This window comes from Carassius carassius, chromosome 38 (assembly GCF_963082965.1).
Source record: "Carassius carassius chromosome 38, fCarCar2.1, whole genome shotgun sequence".
Taxonomy (NCBI): domain Eukaryota; kingdom Metazoa; phylum Chordata; class Actinopteri; order Cypriniformes; family Cyprinidae; genus Carassius; species Carassius carassius.
Window position 1 is genome coordinate 19,201,291 of NC_081792.1, and position 21,195 is coordinate 19,222,485.

The window sequence follows — 21,195 nt, forward strand, 5'->3', positions numbered from 1 at the left end:
TAAAATTTTTTAAAAAAAAATCTATAATTGTGAAATTATAAATAACTTTCTATTTTAGTTAAAATTGTATATATGTATAAATGTAATGTATTCCTTTGTTTTCAAAGCTGAATTTTCAGCGGCCATTACTTCACTATAACGTCCCTTTAGAAATCGCACTAATATTATGTAGATGCACCTATTCTATTCTGTACATTGTAATGTGAAGATGTATTGATTTGGCCAAGTTGTTTGTACATTAATGTTTGTTAAAAAAAGAAAAGAAAAAAGAAATCGCATTAATATGCTTAATTGCTTCTCAAGTAGGCTAACAGTAGGATTTTTTTTCTTTGTCCAAAACAGTTGTGCAGGTTAAACTGTGGAAACTAATAACTTTTTTCTTTCATCTCAGATGAATGGAAATGTCCAAAGAACAGTATTTATTTGAAATACAAATCTTAAAAAAACATTAAAAAAAAAAAGTCTTCATTGCTTATTTGAATCAATTTAATGCATCCTTGCTGAATAAAATAAAAATAAAAAACTACTCAATGACCTGTTACTTTTGAAAGGTGTTGTATTTAAGCAACGCCTGTACCCCACAATAAAGCTACTCCTCGGCTTCAGCCGCTGACGCATGCGCGGTTGCGGTATTGTTCATACCGGTAGTCTGTGTGTGGAACACATTGGAAAATAGTAAGTGCGTGCATCTCGCGTCCAACGTGGTTAGAATAAAAGAGACTTTAATATATGCACGACGCGCTTTTATAATTAAATAGACGGATAACACAGCAGGTAACCGATGCTTATAGCATTTTATAATTCTGTTTACGCAATAGCAAGACTTTGTTCGAATGCGGAATGCTTAAAGATGCTGTTTTAGAGAATTGAATATTCAGTTACAGATTTGATAGTGTAACGGTGCACTGGTAGAAGCATGTTGTGATTTCCAGCTTGCATTAGTGGGAGTGGCACTGGCGATACTATCCATGTCATTATTCTCCTGGAGGGTGTGGATCACTCAGGGAGTTGATGTCTGCTCACGTTTTCACTAAGATGAAATATTGATCCTGTAGGATTTCAGATAGTCTTAAATGATGTTCTCTGTCTGCTTTTGGCTATAGACAGGCAGAAATCGTTGATCTAGGATAATAAACAGTAGTGTAATGTTGGAATATCTGGCATCTCTATTGTTTCCAATGTCATTGTTAGGCATTTGGGGGCACCTAATAAAATCACAGTTAATTGCTCTCACTTATGACTACTCTTGCAAGAGTAAATAAGTTAAGTAAATATGTTTATAGTGTTTTGTAATGTATAATAGTATGATTTATATAATTTATTTAGTTACAATAATTTAAATTGTAAATTATTTAGATAGATCCATTCCTAAAAAAAAGTCAACGTTTTATTTTTATGCAAAAGGAATGTTGAATTTGAACTTAAACGTTAAAGTTATGTAGAAATAAGAGGCTTAGCTAAGTAGGCTATTGATTAAGTTACGTCCGTTGTTTGCAGTGTTAAGTGGCATGATGCCATGACCTGGATTCTTTGCACCTACACTGTATAGTGAAATGCTGTAGATCAGCATGGTTTTTATGGGAAAGATTTTGCTATTGCTTTGGAAGGGAGGGGGGAGGGGGGGGGACAACAACAGAAATTATGATTTTAAATTATTCTAAATGTTATTTCTTGATTTTTGTTGTAACAACTGCTTATAGTTTTACAAATTCAAGTTTATTTGTATAGCGCTTTTTACAATACAAATAGTTAAAAAGCAACTTAACAGAAAATTATGTTTCTACAATATTTAGTAATAGCTTGTAAGTGGTGACTGTCAGTTTGTGCACGTATGACAGGATTTGTAGAAAAATGTATACATGTCGTAGTCAGCCGGATGATGAACATTATTAATATTATTAATAATTAATCATTATAATATGATGCAGTCACACTTGAAGCAATATTTGTTAGTTCTGTTTGTTGATTCAAGGTTAGCATCATCTGGGGTCCTCTGAGGGTCAGCATCATCTCTTCTCAGGTGTTCTGGATGCAGACTGGAGCTTGTGTAAATCCTGTGGCAAAACATAGAAACAAATAGAGACATCATTAGCATAGCTGCTGTTCCAACAAAGTCAAATTAATTAGTTTAACCCAAACTGAAGAATAAGAATGCACATTTGATCAGATACAACTATACTCACAATTTAAGATACATTATTCGAATGCTTGGCGAAAGAGATGCGTTTTTAATCTAGATTTAAACAGAGAGAGTGTGTCTGAACCCCGAACATTATCAGGAAGGCTATTCCAGAGTTTGGGAGCCAAATGTGAAAAAGCTCTACCTCCTTTAGTGGACTTTGCTATCCTAGGAACTACCAAAAGTCCAGCGTTTTGAGACCTTAGGAAGCGTGATGGGTTGTAGCGTGGTAGAAGGCTAGTTAGGTATGCAGGAGCTAAACCATTTAGGGCCTTATAGGTAAGTAATGATAATTTGTAATTGATACGGAACTTAATAGTGAATCATTACAATTATTCACTCAGTTATTATTATCTAATTATTCAATAATTAACCATTTTAAAGTATTTTAATAGTAATAGTGGTAATGTAGACTTGTAGCATGTAAAAGAAAAAAATGTGTGTTATACTGTGAACCTCAAGCTGAATCTGACATGATTTTTCTCAAGACAAAGCTCCAAAGCTTAAAAGATACTTAACGTAATTTATTTTTAGTCCACTGTTTATAAAAATGATTTGAAATAGTTTATGAATGATTTACGGAATGGGGTCTACTGTCTGAATAATATAGAAAAATGTTGACCATTAGAGGAAAAGTTTTCAAGTTTGCGGAAAATTTACTTTTCCTCAGGTCCTCCAAAATATATAGATAGGTTTAATTTCCTCACTGTAACAGATTTGGAGAAGTGCTTTACTTGCTCACCAATGTGCATGGGTGCATCACAATAATCCACACGACTCCGATCCATGTTAAATGTCTGTGTTTGTCAGAAACAACCCCATCATTAAGATGTTTTTTTATTTTTTATTTTTTTTCAAACCATTGCTTCCAGCTGAAATTTGTGTCGTCTATCCATAATGCTTACTCCTGTGACAAAATTTGATGAAGAAATAAAATCGACATCTTGGAAGGCCAACAGAAAGATTTTTATTACTGGTCATACACTTACTTGCTAAATTAGTAAACTTGTTCCAGAACACTGCAATAGTCTCAGTAACCAGTGACCTTGATTGTGTAATTTTAACAAGCTGTGACAATTAATAGTTAAAAGTAATGTTTTCCTTCCAAAACTGTTGCTGTAATAGTCAAAAGTTCAGTGAGTGTCACTTATTGTTATTAGTAGTTAGTTATTATTACCATTATGATTTAAAAACAAATTAATAAATGTATGAGGTAAAATATAGATTTCTTTAAAGTGTTGCAATTTTACTAGATTTTTGAGTTAGTTTGCTCTTTTCTTTCATGCTAGCTCTCAAAAGGTCTACTTGTAAAAGCAGTAATGAGACCGATCTAATGTGAGGTAATGACCACTGTGTGGGAACTTGATGTAAACTTGAATTATTTTTTTCATATTAGGTAGTTGCTAGCATCATGAGCAAAATGCCTCCTAACAGACGAGGAATTAAGTTTGAGGTGGGCACTGCTCTTGAAGCACGGGACAGTCTGAAGAACTGGCAAGTGCTATTCTTTTAAAAAAACACTTATTTTTTTCTAAGCCTTTGCCGCACTCGGTTTTACAGCAAGCTGTCTTGTGTGTCATTTCACTGCCAGGTATACTGCCAACATTGAGAAGATTGACTATGAGAATGAGAAGATCTTAATCCACTATCGCCAGTGGAGCCATCGCTATGATGAGTGGTTTGACTGGGCCAGTCCGTACCTGAGACCTGTGGAGAGGATTCAGCTGAGGAGAGAGGGACGGCAGGAAGACAGTTTTATCCCTGTGAGTCACAGACTGTGCTCCTTAAAAATCCCAGTATATGAAAGCTAATCTAGGATCAGCCCCATGTATAAATCCATTTACTGAGATGTGAAAGTAATGCTGTCATTTCAGCTGATTATAACTGTGTGGATCACACAAGCAAATATATGTATGTGTATGTATAGTGAAATAATATTACAGTTTAAATAACTCTTTTCTATTCTAATATATTGTAAAATATTGCACATGAAATACAATCACATGATTCTTTAGACATTTTTCTAATGTGCTGATTTGCTGCTCAATAAGCATTTCTTATTATTATCTTCAATTCTGAAAACAGTTGTACAGCTTAAAGGGATACTCCACCCCAAAAAGGACAATTTTGTCATTAGTCACTTACCCCCATGTCGTTCCAAACCTGTAAAAGCTGTTCGTCTTCAGAACACAATTTAAGATATTTTGGATGAAAACCGGGAGGCTTGTGACTGTCCCATAGACTGCCAAGTAAGTTACACTGTCAAAGTCCAGAAGAGCATGAAAGACATCTTTAGAATAGTCCATCTGCCATCAGTGGTTCAGCCGTAACATTATGAAGCGATGAGAATACTTTTTGTACACAAAGAAAACAAGAAGTAACGACTTTATTCAACAATTCCTCTCCTCTGTTTCTCTCCACATCACTGTAGCACCATTTTGGAGATTATGAGCTGAATGCAGGCAGCTCTTCTGAGTAAGCCACTCCACAAGGATGCGCTGTTTTCTTTCAAATCAAAGTGTAAATATACGTAAAAAAGTATCCTTGTGGCACCGCTGATACAGAAGAGCGTACACTGCCTGGTATGCCTAGAAATCAGATACTCTGACCCTAAATTCTCAACAGTTTAGCCACAATTTAAGGCCACTGATAAAGCAAATGAATTGATTCTGTTTTCATTCATGCTCTTTTGCAGGGATTTCATGTGAATGACAAAGTTCTTGCCAGCTGGTCTGATTGTCGATTTTATCCTGCAAAAGTCTTGGCTGTCAATAAAGATGGTAAGCTGTTGCTGTATTCATTGCATGAAACGGGTGTGTCACATGAACAGATTCTTACTCAAATTGAAATGTTATGTTTTCATATGTAATTCGAATTATCCTGCAGCATCCTACACTGTCAAGTTCTATGATGGTGTCATCCAAACAGTCAAAGGAATCCACGTGAAACCCTTCACCAAAGAGGTTTATTTTGCATTTGCGTTGCACCTCTATTTCAGTACTCAGTTAGGCCTTCTCTCCCTTGATTCATTCTCTCATTCTCACAAACAGAGAACAAAGAAACTAACTGCTAAAAATGGAGAGACGCCCATGTTAAAAAAGACAGAAAAGGACACGAACATGCAGGAGGAGAATGGAGTCAGCGATGCTAAACAAGCAGCAGGACAAACTGACTGTGTTCCTAAAAAAGAGGAAGATGAGATCTCAGATTTGGATAGAGAAGAAGGTGAAAAGAAGAAAATCAATGGAAATCGCACATGCCTTAAAGTGGAAAATATAAGCATCTTGGAGCAAGTAGGGCAGCACAATTACAGTAAGTCATTTCTGAAGAAGGTCTCGGGGACTGAGGAGGCTGCAGTGAAGATGGAGGACTCTGCGGTGTTTGACTCCGGTATGAACTTTAATGAGGCGATGGTGAAGAGAAATGAGACAGAGGAAGCAGAAGTCCAGGTGGAACAAAAAAAGGAGGAAATCAAAGGACAGTGTCTTCCTCATGACCGAAAAGCACAGAAGCAGCGCATAAGAAGTACGTACAAAGTGATTTTTTGACTGAATGCAACTGTTTTGTAGGTTGATTTGACCATTCAAAAGCTTAGAGTCAATGTAATTATTATTTTTTGAAAATAAATTATAGAAATTAATACTTTTATTTAACAAGGATGCTTTAAATTGATTTAAATTTAATGTTACAAAAGATTGTTTATTTCAGATAAATGCTGTTCTTCTGAACTTTCTATTTATCAAAGAAACCTGAAAAAATTCTACTCTGCTGTTTTCAATGACATAATAATAATAATAATAAATGTTTTTTGCGCTGCGAATCAAAATAGCAGAAAGATTTCTGAAGGATCGTGTGACTGGAGTAATAATGTAAAAAAAAAATTACATTTTAAAATATATTAAAATAGAAAACAGTTATTTTAAATAGCCTAGTAAAAATATTTCAAAATGTTACTGTTTTGCTGTACTTTGGATCAAATAAATTCAGACTTGGTGAACAGAAGAGACTTCAGAAGAGACAGAGCTTACTGTTCAAAAACTTTTGACTGGTGGTGTATAGGCAACTTTAATTTTTCTCTATTTTCTAGCTTTTATTTGGCTTAGAAATCTATAACTGCAAAAAACTGATACAGCTTTAACTGAGGGTGCCTTTGATTTCGTTCAAAAAAGCACCCCAGCAGAACCGGGCCTGAATATAAAGAGTCACATTAATCAAATCTTTTAAATGTTTGCTGAAATGAATATCGGAAAAAATCGATTCACGGCTTTTGAGAATCGATATCGAATCGACGTCATTTTAAAAAACGATAAATCGAAAAATCTATTTTTTTACCCCACCCTAGCACAGGAGCAGCTCATGATTCAGTGTTTTCAGGGTCTCAGAGTGGCTCAGTGCACAGTAAATGCTGCTCCGCACACACTCATCTGTTCTGAGTTTGGGTCGCATATAACATGCATTTGCATCTTCCCAAACCTATAATGACTTGTAACAAGCTTTAAGGGCCCCCTGCTGTTTTCCACCAAAATACAAGCAATCATCCATGTTTAACATTTGAAAATGAAGATATTAAGAGTTACAGTTGTACAGTCGTGGCCAAAAGTTTTGAGAATTACATAAATATTCGTTTTCAAAAAGTTTGCTGCTAAACTGCTTTTAGATCTTTGTTTCAGTTGTTTTTTGTGATGTACTGAAATATAATTACAAGCACTTCATACGTTTCAAAGGCTTTTATCAACAATTACATGACATTTATGCAAAGAGTCAGTATTTGCAGTGTTGGCCCTTTTTTTTCAGGACCTCTGCAATTCGACTGGACATGCTCTCAATCAACTTCTGGGCCAAATCCTGACTGATAGCAACCCATTCTTTCATAATCACTTCTTGGAGTTTGTCAGAATTAGTGGGTTTTTGTTTGTCCACCCGCCTCTTGAGGATTGACCACAAGTTCTCAATGGGATTAAGATCTGGGGAGTTTCCAGGCCATGGACCCAAAATTTCAACATTCTGGTCCCAAGCCACTTAGTTATCACTTTTGCCTTATGGCACGGTGCCAAACTGTTGTTGGATTGTTGGAAGAAGTTGCTGTTGGAGGGTGTTTTGGTACCATTCTTTATTCATGGCTGTGTTTTGGGGCAGAATTGTGAGTGAGCCCACTCCCTTGGATGAGAAGCAACCCCACACATGAATGGTGTCAGGATGCTTTACTGTTGGCATGACACAGGACTGATGGTAGCGCTCACCTTTTCTTCTCCGGACAAGCCTTTTTCCAGATGCCCCAAACAATCGGAAAGGGGCTTCATCGGAGAATATGACTTTGCCCCGGTCCTCAGCAGTCCATTCACTGTACTTTCTGCAGAAGATCAATCTGTCCCTGATGTTTTTTTTGGAGAGAAGTGGCTTCTTTGCTGCCCTTCTTGACACCAGGACATCTTCCAAAAGTCTTGGCCTCACTGTGCATGCAGATGCGCTCACACCTGCCTGCTGCCATTCCTGAGCAAGCTCTGCACTGGTGGCACTCCGATCCCGCAGCTGAATCCTCTTTAGGAGACGATCCTGGCGCTTGCTGGACTTTCTTGGATGCTCTGAAGCCTTCTTTACAAGAATTGAACCTCTTTCCTTGAAGTTCTTGATGATCCTATAAATTGTTGATTTAGGTGCAATCTTAGTAGCCACAATATCCTTGCCTGTGAAGCCATTTTTATGCAACGCAATGATGGCTGCACGCGTTTCTTTGCAGGTCACCATGGTTAACAATGGAAGAACAATGATTTCAAGCATCACTCTCCTTTTAACATGTCAAGTCTGCCATTCTAACCCATTCAGCTTCTTTAATCGCATTTTTAGTTGCAATCAATTTTTATTAAAAAATAAATATTTTTTTTTACATGCAATTAAGTTATAATAATAATAATAATAGGGTTTATTTTACTTGACATTGTGTTGAGTGCTTGTCATGATAGATGTAAAATTTTTATTTAATTGTACATTTTCTAGGGAAAAGGAGACTATCAATGGCACGAAGGAGCTCCAAAAAAATCAAGACTGATTCAGGTTTGACTGTTACATCAAATGTAAAAAATGTGTTATGTGAAAAATGTTTACTGGTGCCATAATGGTAGATTCCCTCATTATTCATTTCTTTCTTCCAGGAAAACATTTTCATAAAGATTCCAAGTCCACATGTGCATCCACCAGTCAAGAAAAAGAACTAGACCCCTTAGATCTAACACCATCATCCAATGGAACAGCAGTACCTAAGGCTCAGTGCCAATCAGAAACGTTTAAGCCTACAAGTAAGATCCCACCCACCACATCTGTACAACCTGTATGTGTTTGCTCAAATAGCACCTTATTCTTTATGATCAGGGGATTTATTTTTTTATTGTAGCAGTTAGAAAACAAGCTTTTCACAACCCCAACCGTTTCAGCAGAGAGCCATGTGAGTAATGATCTATACTAATCAAATTCACAGAATCATGATTCATCACAATTATCTTGAATTATTGACCGTAAATGTACCATCTAATTATCTCAGTATACAGAGTCATCAGAAACCAGCCTCCACCGGTGCTCTCTATCAACTTGGACCATAATCCATGTAAATGTAGCATTCCTGGCTGTACAAAGTCTTTCCGGAAAGCAAAACTCCTGCACTATCATATGAAGTACTACCATGGAGATGATCGTCTGATAGAACAGGACCAGACCAGGGCAATGGACAAACACACCACACTTAATAATCAGGAGAGCTCTAAGAAGAGGTGCATTCCATCACATGAGTGTGCGCAGATGTCTCTGAAGAGACACTCTGTTGCCAGTGCACAGAATTACCAACGGTGGCCATCACTAAAGTACAAGGCCAGAGAGAATCAGCTAGACAGAAACATGCAAAGATACTTCAACAAGGAAAGAGAGAGGAGGTTTATGGAAATGGGTATGGCTGATGGATCAACTTTATATAGTATTTCACAGAAAACATGTGGGATTTACCGTGTTATTGTTAGTGTTTCCTCCAAAACATGACATGGTCTAACTGAGCTTTGGTTTCTTTCCTTGTAGAAGGTGTGAAGGAACATGACAAGCTAAAAGAGAAACAGACTAGAGACTTTCAGCGAATTAAGTTAAAGGAAAATAAAAAAATGAGAAAAACCACATCAGGTGAAGAAATTCAGCATGTTTTCTGAGTGATGATGTATCTTTTATTTTTGTGCACAACCACCGTAACTACATGTCTGAAATCTATTAGTTACAGTAAATTATAAATATACGTTAAATGTAATTAATTGAAGTCTCCATCTCACTCTAAATGTTTTTTATTTTATTTATTTTTTTTGCAATTTGATATGATCTTAAGTTTATGAGTCAGTGTCATTTTAATATCTAATTGATCCCCCCCTTTGTCATATGTTTCCAGATGAGGATAGCATTTCTGATTGGTCCTCTGACAGCTGTGGATGGAGTGAAAATGAAATGGGGGCAGATTTGGATGTCATTGCCTCACCTCTCAGCTGTAGCTCCTCTGCCTCGACTACAGGAAGTCAGGAAACTATCCGTTGTGTGTGTGAAGTGGAAGAGGAAAATGACTTCATGTTACAGGTGACCATTCAAAATCAAAGAATCCTGAAAAAAAATGTATCTTGGATTCCACACAAACATATTAAGCAGCACAACACTGACAATAACAGGAAATGTTTCTCGACCACCGAATCAGAATATTCAGATGATTTCTGAAGGGTCATGTAACACTGAAGACTGGAGTAATGGCTGCTGAAAATTAATCTTTGCAATCACAGGAATAAATAACATTTTGAATACATTTTAAATTATAAAATATATTAAAATGGAAAACTGTTTAAATTGCAATAATATTACAGTTATTATTTTTGATCATCGGTAAGCACAAGAGAAAAAATTTACCCAACCAAAACTTTAGAAAAGTAATTTATATGTCAGTAGAAGATTTAGCTGTAAAAATGTCACTATTAATTAACAACCATCATGTTCATTGTTTTCTCTCACTCCTCAGTGTGAAGAGTGCCTGTACTGGCAGCATGGAACCTGTATGGGCCTTCTGGAAGAGAATGTTCCAGAGCGATACGCTTGCTTCATTTGCCGGGATTCCCCAGGTTTGGAAGTGTTGTTAATTTTAGTGTTGTTTTCTGGAGGGAACCTTAAATGTAGACCTTAGGATGAGTGGCACTGACTCAGCTTTATGTCAATTCCTATTTCCTATGCTGGGAAATCTATATTATGGCATATTGTGCTATTTTTAGTTTAATTTAGGCTTACAAGTGTGTTTGTTTCTGTGTATCCAGGGCAGATCAGAGGTCAGAGACCGCGTCTACGGTACTGGTATGACAGGGACTGGCTTAGCACCGGCCACATGTATGGCCTCTCTTTCCTGGAGAACTACTCCCATAAGAACGGGAAGAAGATTGCAGCCACTCATCAGCTGTTAGGGGACGTTCAGCATGTGGTGGAAGTCCTCAATGGCCTGCAGCTCAAAATTAGTGTGCTACAGTGAGTGATCCAGCTTTATCTCTGTTTGAACCCATAACACAAATTTTGTTTGAAAAGCCTCATGAAAACGGTGTTATACCAATTCACTGCAGGAGCCAAAGTCATCCAGACCTCAAGTTGTGGCGTCAGCCATGGAAAATGACAGAGAAATCCAGGATGAAAACCATGGCTCATCCAGACACAAAAACAGTTTCTGCATCAGCATCCTTGGATGCCATTCAACGTAAAGAGCCCTTGACTTCAACCTTTCAGGACTATATTAGCAGTGAGCATAGCTACCAAAAGCCACAAACACTGTACCAGGTATTGGAGCCGAGGCTGGTGCTGAAGACACGGGTTGAGTCGGTGCTGGAAGACCGGTTGCAAAACACTGAGACAGTGCTGAAGAATGACCAACACTGTAATGGAGAGATCCAACCAGCACTACTGAAGACATGCAGTACTCAGCTGTGCAACCACAGCATGGTGAGGGCCACATCAAATGAGGTTAATATTACATCAGGGTTGGCCAGTGTTGATCCTGGTGAGCCACAGTCCTCCAGAGTTCAGCTCCAACCCTAATTAAACACACCTGAGCAAGCCAATTAAGGTCTAAGGGTGACTAGAAAGCTATAGGCAGGCCTGTGGCTCTCCAGGACCTATATTCAGTGATAGTCATGTAATACAGGGGTGGCGAACAATTATCATGGTCAAATCAAAAGTTCTGGTTCTTAAGTGAGCTGACATATTTAAAGGAGTAGTATATCTAAAACTAATTTGAATATAAATGTTGAAGAATGTGCCATTTTTCCATATGGTGAAAGAGAATGGGTATATGAGTTGTTGTCAAGCTCCAAAATGATGAAAAAAGTACAATAAAAGTATCGTAAAAATAGTCAATTTATATATAAAATCTAGAGTTGTTTGCGATGACTGATATTCATTGATTAAAACATGGCCCACTTAGAGCAGTTTTGATGTCAAAACGAAATGACCGATCGTCATTGAGATTTTTTTACGAGGTAAACTATTCCTTTAATGATTTACAGATGACTTTTAACATGAACAGACTTTTGAACCCAAACTTGTGAACAGACACATTTTATAGAAATTACTACTTTTATTCAGCAGGGCTACATTAAATTGATTAAAAGTACCACTAAAGACAGCAAACATATATTAAATTCAAAAGTGACAGTACAGATATTAATAATGTTAAGAAAATGTCTCTTTAATAAAAATGCTCGTTCATCAAAGAATCCTAAAAAAATGTATCATGGTTTCCACAATAGTTAGCAGCAAACCTGTTTTCAACATGAACAGTAATAAGATATTTTCTTGAGCACCAAATCTGCATGTTATAATTGATTTCTGAAGGATCATGTGACACTGGAATAATGATGCTGAAAATTCAGCAGGAATAAATTCCATTTTGAAAAATATTAGACATTTATTGTAAATTGTAATAATATTTCACAATATTACGGTCTTTACTGTATTGTAGATTAAATTAATGCAGAGCATAAAACTTTTTAAAAAATCTTACAAGCAAAAATCTTATCAACCCCGAACTTTTGAATGGTTTTGCAGTATGGAGTAGACTAACTGTTTTATGTTGTGTGGCCCTGGATGTTACTTTGTTTGATTGAAGGATCTAGGAGAGAAGTGTGAGGCGGATGCTGATGGAGGTGGGGTTAAGGGCGGAGCTCAGCAGCAGCAGTGGAAGATCAGCCTGCTGGAGCATATTGAGACTGTCCAAGAAGAGGTTACTCAAAGGATGGACTTCATCGAAAGGGAGCTTGATGGTGTGCCAGATTGCTTCAGAGGGCTGGATTTGTGTTTTGCTGTTTTTTATGGGCTGATTTGTATTATGAGAATGTTTCATGTATGCTGTGATTCTATATTGATTCTTTTTTCAGTGCTTGAAAACTGGCTGGACTGCACGGGTGAGTTGGAGCCTCCAGAGCCACTGGACCATCTGCCTGAACTCAAGCACAGCATCAAACAGCTGCTGAATGAAATGGAAAAGGTGCAGCAGATTGCTCGGACTTGTGCCACATGAGTGCACCAAGGAATGTTTCACTATCATCACAGGGTTACCTCAGATTGACACATTCCTATACCTTCACAGACTGAAGAGCCAAAAGAATAGACTGAGAACATGTGAAACAGAAATGCTGTTTGTAACAAAGCCTGTGATTCTTAAATGTGAAATCAAGAGAATGTTGCAAAACTTTTTCACCTCACTTATCATTTTTCAACAAATGTGATTTAATTTTCTTCATTTCTGTTTCAACAAAAGGGAACATACAACAAAAAACATTTTAAGTATGTTTGCTAAAAGGTTTACTAGACTTGGCTTTGTCATTTAACAAAGCACATCATGCAGTGATTTCTATTATTTTTAGACTTAGTCATAAAGCAATACATATTTTTTCCTTTGCAGAGAAATTGAGTTATTCAAAGTTATGTTTCAGCTAAAAGCCTACTTGAATAGTCAAAAAGGACCCATCCTGTGCTCTTTAAAAGGATAGTAACCTTTAACATGTATTTAACAGGTTGGGTGTGAAATAAAATGTACACAATGAAACTGTTGTTTCTGTTCTAAATTGTTTTTTAAAGTATCTCATGCTTAGAATGTTCAAATGGGTTTTTTCTTTTAATATTGCATATTTATTTTTAAAACAACTGTGAATATAATTACATAATTTCATCCTCTGTAGTTTACTATTACTTTAACCCTAAATGCAGCAAATGTGATCAGTATTGCCACTTCCTTATGGATTAGCCATAAAATCTTTAATATATTAACAAAGACTGAACCACATGACTGTATGTCTAGAAGGAAAAACTTTATTCCAGCTTGGAAATACAAAATTTTTCATTCTGAATGCATTTCAGTACTGCAAATCTAATTACTCATTATGCATACTGGCTATCATCTTAATGAGCATACAATGAATATAATAAAATTCTGTCATTATGTGCGTACCTTATGTCTTTCGTAAACTGGGTGACTGGAAAACAGTATTCCCCCTTCATACTGCATTATGATGAAGACTGATTGTTTAACATGTGTTCCGGCTATTCAAAATAGATACACTTAATTTTAACTTAATTAATTAAAGCACGTTGTATGTATACAGTATGTGTATACCTGGTCTGCTATGTGATTTTATTTTGAATTAGAATCAGAATGAGCTTTATTGTCAAGTATGTTTAAACGCACAAGGGATTTATCTTTGTGGCAGGAACTTCAGCTGCAGAAAAAAAATATATATATTTAGAAGAAGAAGAAAAAAACACATTGCGGAACCAAAGAAAAAAACGTAACTGTAGATAAAGTCGTGACGTGGTTATCATAGCCAACCTCACGAGGGCGATGAATGGCTTTATGAGGGGGTCTTCCGAGCGCGCTGAGTGTAACGCGGGAGCCCAGAAAACCCCGCCCACCGAGTGACATCAAAGCACGGCTGGCAGAGACTGCGAGCCCTCCTTTTGCTTCCACCAGCCTCCGTTCACTTCTACATCTTTGTGGAGGATTTTCCTTGCTCAGATCCAAGTATTGTACATCCGACTGGTAGGTGAGTTAAATGTCTCATTTTAGAACTAAAATAGTACAGTTTGTTATAGGAATGTGAATGAGACCGACGGGAATTATGTGACATAATTTAGAGTGATGGTGTTGTTATTTTCTTTACAGCGACCAATGCAATTCATTTTAAAATGGCTCCATGCTTCTAAACAGCGAGGAGCCACAAAAACATCGATTTCCATTACAACAGCCGCTGAATAAGACTCACGCACATTGTGATTTATTAATGATCGATTTTTTTTCATCCACTTATCTCACACATCAGACACTGAAGATGTTGAATCTTGTCGCCAAAAAAACCCAAACTTTAGATGTGATGGTTTTTAATTCAGTGCATTTTTAGTCTTTACGTCGCTGCAGATGTTTCATAGTTTTCGTAGATAAAGAGGGCCAGCTGCATCCTACATTCAGTCTTTTGAATTGGATTTGTCTTTGTCTACCCGCAGTTTCAGTGAAAGAATGTGTTGCTGTTGAAGTGCATCTGAATTTATGTTGCTAAATTATTTACGTCGGTCTAACTTTGATTCGTGATAGTCCTGTTTCTTAATTTAAACCTTTATGTATGTATAAAATGTAAGTATTTCTCAATTGATTAACTCTTGTCATATGACGCCTACATATCAAAAACAGTGTAAAGTGATGGATTTTTGGGATAGTTTCAATTATATACGACACAACTTCCGGCATGACACAAATGACATTGTCCTCGGTCACCTGCTCATTGGAAGGTCGCAGTGCTGAGGATGTGAACTCCATGTTCTCACAGGTGTGCGGTTTAACACACTCAGACAATGTGATAGTGCACTACACACTGTTGACACGACAAACAAACAACACTAACCTGTTGTTATCTTCAACACAGGACACAATAGAGACCCCCTCACAGTCTTCTTAGCTGAAATCTGTTTGTCATACATACACTGATACAGTGTTTATTGTAATACACAGTATGTTTTAATCAGTTGTTTTCAATTCAAAGCCATAACAGATCTGTATACTGCTGTTTGAGATAGAAATCCAATTAAACTGGTACAAAAACAGGCACAGTGAATGCATTAGCTCGTTTTACTTTAATTACTCTTTAAATTCATTTTTTTTTCTTTTTCCTTATTTTTAAAATGTGTAATCGATGTGTTTCCTATTGCTGAGATGTTAACATTTTAACTTCCCTATAGAGAAGAATATTCTTTTATATGTAGAGCGAGAGAGAGAGTTAGTGTGTTCCTGTAGGATGGCATGTGGAGATGTCAGGAAATCCTGGATCTCTTTGGAGCAGCGAGCTTTAATTAAGCTATGCTTCAGTTCAATTGAGTGTGCTCACAATCTCAATAACCCTGCTAATCAGGTCTGTGGACTAGCATGAGTGCAAATGGGTAGTCTATGGCCTGTGCTTTACAGAGATAAGGGAAGGCACTTTTTCTCGAACTCGCCATTCTAATGTGTCATGGATCTTTTTGAAGAATCTTTATGCAGCACTTTGCCGTACAAACTTCATCTAGCTTTAGAAGACTTGGTATTTAATGCATAAGGCTAGTATTGTGTCATTTAATGGTCTGTTTTGTCCTTTTTTGGGGTTTGTGATCAGTAAAAACTATTGATGAATGGGAAAAAAGGTTATTAATCTTAAGAACATGTTGCATTTTTAGTGAAATATCTCTTAAGTAAACTAAACATTACGTGCATTGCGACATTACGAATGTTCCTCTGCAGTCCTCATAGCATCCTCTGTAAAGCACCTGCTGCAGGTGGAGCAGTATCACAGGAGACTGCCAGGCTGTTGGTTGTGTGATGTGGACAGATTCCAAGATGCTCCTCCAGACTGTCCCTCACTTCATGTGCAAGACCGAAAGCACAGTCTGTAGTCCTTAATGAGCTATTTGAATTCCGATGATGATACCAAACATAATTTTTCCAATTAAATTTAGCTGGGTTTATCTAATATCTAAGATATTTTGTGAAGTATATCTGTTTCATGGAAGTTTTGAATATATCATGATGCAGGATGATTTCTGATTATTTCATAAACTGTGGTATTTATACTAAAGCTCAAAAGTTTAAAGTGTAAGATTGTTTTTAAATAAATAAAAATGTTTATTTAGTAAAGAATAAAGATGCGGTAAAATCAAAAGTGACATTAAAGACACTTGTGATTTTACCAAAAAATATGTCTATTTCAAATAAATGCTGTTCGTTTGAAACTTCTATTCAACAGTGAATCGTGAATATAAATAGATAAATAAATATCACGGTTTCGACAACAATGTTATGGGAGTAATAGCTGCTGAAAATTTAGCTTTGCCTTCACATGAGAAAATTTAATTTTTAAATATATTAAAAACAGTTAAAAAAATTTTTATCGTAATAACAATGTTACTATTTTAATGTATTTTTGATTAAATAAAAGCAGCCTTAGCAGCCTTGGTGAGTATAAAAGACTTTTCCTTTCAAAAGGATTAAAAATTTTTACCATCCCCAAACATTTAAACAGTAGTGTATAGGATTGTAAAACTTTGGTACTGTTTTCATTGAAATTATACTGTTACCAGTTTTTAATTGTATTTTACCTTACCGACTGGACTGTTTACTGAAAAACTAGTTGGTTGTTTGCATAGTGTAGCCTAATTGCTGCATAGTGAATGGCAAATTTAATGCTCTGGAGCGTTTGTTCTAATTTGAGTCTCTTTCCATAAGGAAACACTCCACTTTAAAAAAAAAAAAAAAAAATAGGCTAATTTTCTAGCTCCCCTAGAGTTAAACAGTTGAGTTTTACTGTTTTTGAATCCATTCAGCCGATCTCCAGGTCTGGGGGTAGCACTTTTAGCTTAGCTTAGCATAGATCATTGAATCTGATTAGACCATTAACATCTCCCTCAAAAATGACCAAATAGTTTCTGTATTTTTTTCTGTTTAAAACTTCACTCTTCTGTAGTTACATAATGTACTAAGATCAATCAAGGAACTTTGCTGCCGTACCATTGGTGCAGCAGGCACAAGTGATATTACGCAGCACCTGAAAATAGTCCCAGGAACTCTGCAACTACACAAAGGCTGCGTTTGCACTTGGCATTAACATGCGACCTGTATCCGGATGTTGTCCACATACAGTACACATTGAAAAGACAAGTGTAAACGCACTTCTGATCGTAATGTTATCCAATCAGCGTGTCCTGATCCAGAGTCAAGGACACATTGTGATTGGATCTCAGTGTAATGTAAACCAAATCCAGCCATTATGTCTGCATTCACAGATGGACGTCACACAAACGCCACCCCCTCTCTCGCGAACTGTCCGAAGAGAGACGGAGAACACCCGTGTGGAGCGCTGGTTAGACTCTTACACTTATATTTGATTTGTAAAATGTCCTGCGACTGAAAATGTTTTCCAAAAGAAAACCTACTACTTCATATTGACTTCAGACCATTCTCTGCAGACTTATTTAAATATTGCGTGGGAAAGGCAGATCCAATCGGTTATCCAGATAGAAAAGTCAGTTGATGTTGCCAAGTGTAAACCCGCCGTGTTCTGATTGACTGATGATCCGATCTGCTTGATCAGATCACTGTGATTGCATAACTCAACTAATAACTAAACTCAACTCTCTCTTTTTTAAGTGGAGTATTCCTTCAAGAGAAGTCTAGTGAAGAGAGAACGGCAGCTCGCAAACAAACGTATAGTATAGGGTGGCTGTGGTTAGCATGAATGTCTGAAGATTTGTGACTTCCTTGTGACCTTAATTTGTAGATCCTGCTGTTGCTACGTGGTGCACTTGATTCGTTTATATTTTCAGATGTGCACTTTGTTAATCAGCTTACACCCATCTAATATCTGACCTACAAAAACGAATCATTCCTGTGTTGGATTGCTAAGCTCTTTTAATAAATTTCACCAGTTCTTCCAGTTCTTTGTCTTATTAGCATTAAAGATCATTTGTTGTGGCCTGTTGTATGAGCTGTGTGGGTTTCATGTGGTTGTTCTGGACTGTAGCCAGACCACTAAAACCTGTGTCTTTGGTTTTGTGCCATGTTTTTTCTGTCTCCTACTGTTTCTCCTCCCATTTTCACCTTGACAGCTGTGCTTCTGCCTGATGGCTCAATATCAGGCCGGCCTGCTGAGATGTCTCAGTCTATTCCATCAAACTGATCATCAGATTTCAGACTGACCTAGCACTTTTTCAGATCACAGTAGAGGGTCTTTTTTTATTTTATTTGCTCAGTGTACCTTCATGCTGTTCTTGAATTTTAATCCTTAAAAGTAGTTTGTACTGGATCCCTAAGGAGTTAAGGCTCTTGAAAGCAAAATACATAACAATCCTTTTCTAAGCACAGCAGTACTAGTTCTGCTCTTACAATTTTTTTTTTTTTACATGAGCCTGCATGAGAAAGTTTAGTGTCTCTTTGGCTTTTTTTACCCTGAAATTCTTATTGGTTTATTAATGATTAACAGTATAAGTACTACTATTCAGAAGTTAAGAGTCAGTAAGATTTTTTTAAAATTAATGAATACATTATTTTTTTATCAATCACGCATTAAAGGGAAAATGGTAGTACTTCCTGTGGTGCACTTACAATACTGGTATTTTTTTTTATCAATAAATTTTCCATCATGAATTTAGCTTTCTCATTTGAACACTGCTGGAAGGGGCATGTCTGCTGTAAATGCCCACTGCTATGATTGGCTATCAGCTTTGCATATGAAATTAGCATTACATATGGAATTGCCTCAAAAACTTTAACTGCGTTTTTACTATAACTATTATAACATTATATTTAGAACTATTTCCATTGCATCAAAGGTTGCACCACTGCACTGTAGCCGAACACAGTCATGTCTATAATAAAATAATAATAAAACACCAGATGCCGTTTTTTACACCAAAAAAACTATCTCGTAATTGTTGGACAGACATAAGTTGTTCAGAACACTCCTACTTGATTACATACTATGATGACACACCCTCAAACTACGACCCCAAGCTTCTGAACAATAGTGTATATTATCCAAACATCAGCCTTCAAATTAGTATCTGGCTCCCACTTTTCATGGCCCAATCAACTCTTGATGTACAAATATCCCACGCTACTTTTTTTGTGTCATTTATTGTCATGAAATATGAACATTTACCTTGGTTACCATCGGTTTGCATATTTAGAATCTAAACTATACATTCAGATAATTTTCCAACATGTATGTCCAATTACCAAAGTAAAATACATTCTTCATTGAGCTAATAGATATATTTAAAGTAGAAGTTAAGAGTCATATAATGTTGTTCAGATGAAAATCTAATTTGGTTCTCAGAGCATTTTCCCAGCCTTGCTGAAGACAGGATTTTAATTTTAGACTGTGCTAATGCAGGTTCTCTTAAATACATTTAACCCAGGCTCCACATGCCACACGTTTAGATTTTATTTATGGCTCTGTGAGCTGTTGCTGAAAGTCAGCTCACATCTTGGCTGGACAAGTGGGAAATGTAGTTTCTGTCATTTACCAAAGCAGATTAATTTGTTGACATCCATCTAACACAACCCATGCCTTGCTTCGTGCATCTTTGGGGAATCTGGCACCCTTATAAGGGTTACTGTCAATTATTTATTATTTCCTTTATGAAAGAAGGTCTTTTTTTTCTTTTTTTCATTTGAAAGAAGGTAAATTAAATATATAGAATGTAAAAGATATATATTTGCTTAATATATATTTTAGAACTGAATTAAAAATTAAAGGGGTCATATGATGCTGCTAAAAAGAACATTATTTGTTAAATGTTTATGCGCTTTAAGATTCAAAAAACATATTATTTTCCACATAATGTACATTTTTTTCTTGTTTCTCTATGCCCCGCCTTCTGAAACGCGCTGATTTTTACAAGGCTTAAGCCTGGTTCACACGGGACGATTTTAAAATTGTCGGCCGATTTTTCAAACCTGAGAGACCCCACACACGGCGATAAAAAATCACGTGTCTAACAGTTTTGGTCGTACAGTGTGTGGTGTGCAGCCACACGGCAAAATCAACACATCACAAACGAACCGATTTGACTCCCGAGCATTCCCAGGTCAGACGGGAAATCTTGCAAAATCCCTCGAGATCAAACGTGACTTCAGAGTAAACAATCATGGCGGACGAAGAGGATGCAGTGGCCATAGTTTGTGCTTTGTTTTTAACCTAAAAAAAAACATAAGAAAAACAAGAAAAGGCGATGGTCAAAGAAGTGGAGACAAACATTCAAGGTGTTGCCACAGGTCGACGAGTTGGTCCTCCATCTCCGACGTCCACCGGACTTTCTGGTGCGCCATGCGGCCGGCTGTTTTGATTTTGTTTCCCGGTACTTCCTCGCCGCCTCGTCACCTCGCTTTCTGATTGGCTACAGTCCACAGGCTGCGTGATCGTTTGTCCTCGGGGGACACCACACACGAGAAGAAATCGGGCCAAATTAATCCAACATGTTGGATATCCCCGATTTGAGATCGGAGCGGTCCCGACGTCCTTCCGAGCAGAGGAGAGCAGTCTTAACACACCACACACGGCAGGAATATCTGATCAGATTATTTAACGATAATCGGAGCATCCTTAAGATTGTCGGAAGGGGTGAATCGGGGCTAAAATCGGCCTAATTATCCTGCCGTGTGAACCAGGCTTTAGCGGTCTGAAAAGTGAGGTGTGCTCTGATTGGCCAGCTATCAAGTGCATTGTGATAAGCCGAATACCTCAAGCGTGTGACAGAAATGTTACGCCCCTTAACATATTGTGAACCTTAACATTTAGTCTCACTCTGTAATTTAACCCATTTTAAATCCTCATGCTTTCAGTACACAAACAGAGACCACAGTTTCCACATCTCTTTACTTCAAAGCCTTTGTGTATCTGCTGCATCGTGCCTGCTCTGTTATGTGATGAATTTGTGAACTCAAAAGCAGACCGTCT

At 37.0% G+C, this 21,195-nt stretch overlaps 1 protein-coding gene and 1 pseudogene across 1 annotated transcript; both read left to right on the forward strand.

The window, feature by feature from the left end:
* The first annotated feature begins 611 nt into the window (after positions 1–611).
* LOC132119495 (PHD finger protein 20-like) lies at positions 612–13,273 on the forward strand. Its single transcript, XM_059529527.1, has 17 exons — positions 612–774; positions 3,576–3,673; positions 3,771–3,942; positions 4,875–4,959; positions 5,066–5,142; positions 5,230–5,704; positions 8,174–8,230; positions 8,329–8,472; positions 8,568–8,618; positions 8,715–9,113; positions 9,239–9,337; positions 9,594–9,775; positions 10,206–10,305; positions 10,495–10,699; positions 10,792–11,164; positions 12,330–12,483; positions 12,598–13,273. The coding sequence occupies exons 2-17, from the start codon at positions 3,591–3,593 to the stop codon at positions 12,738–12,740; spliced, it is 2,799 nt and encodes a 932-aa protein (XP_059385510.1). The 5' UTR covers positions 612–774; positions 3,576–3,590; the 3' UTR covers positions 12,741–13,273.
* Positions 13,274–14,115: 842 nt separating this feature from the next.
* Positions 14,116–21,195, forward strand: part of LOC132119496 (protein NDRG3-like) — a 33,035-nt pseudogene continuing 25,955 nt past the window's right edge.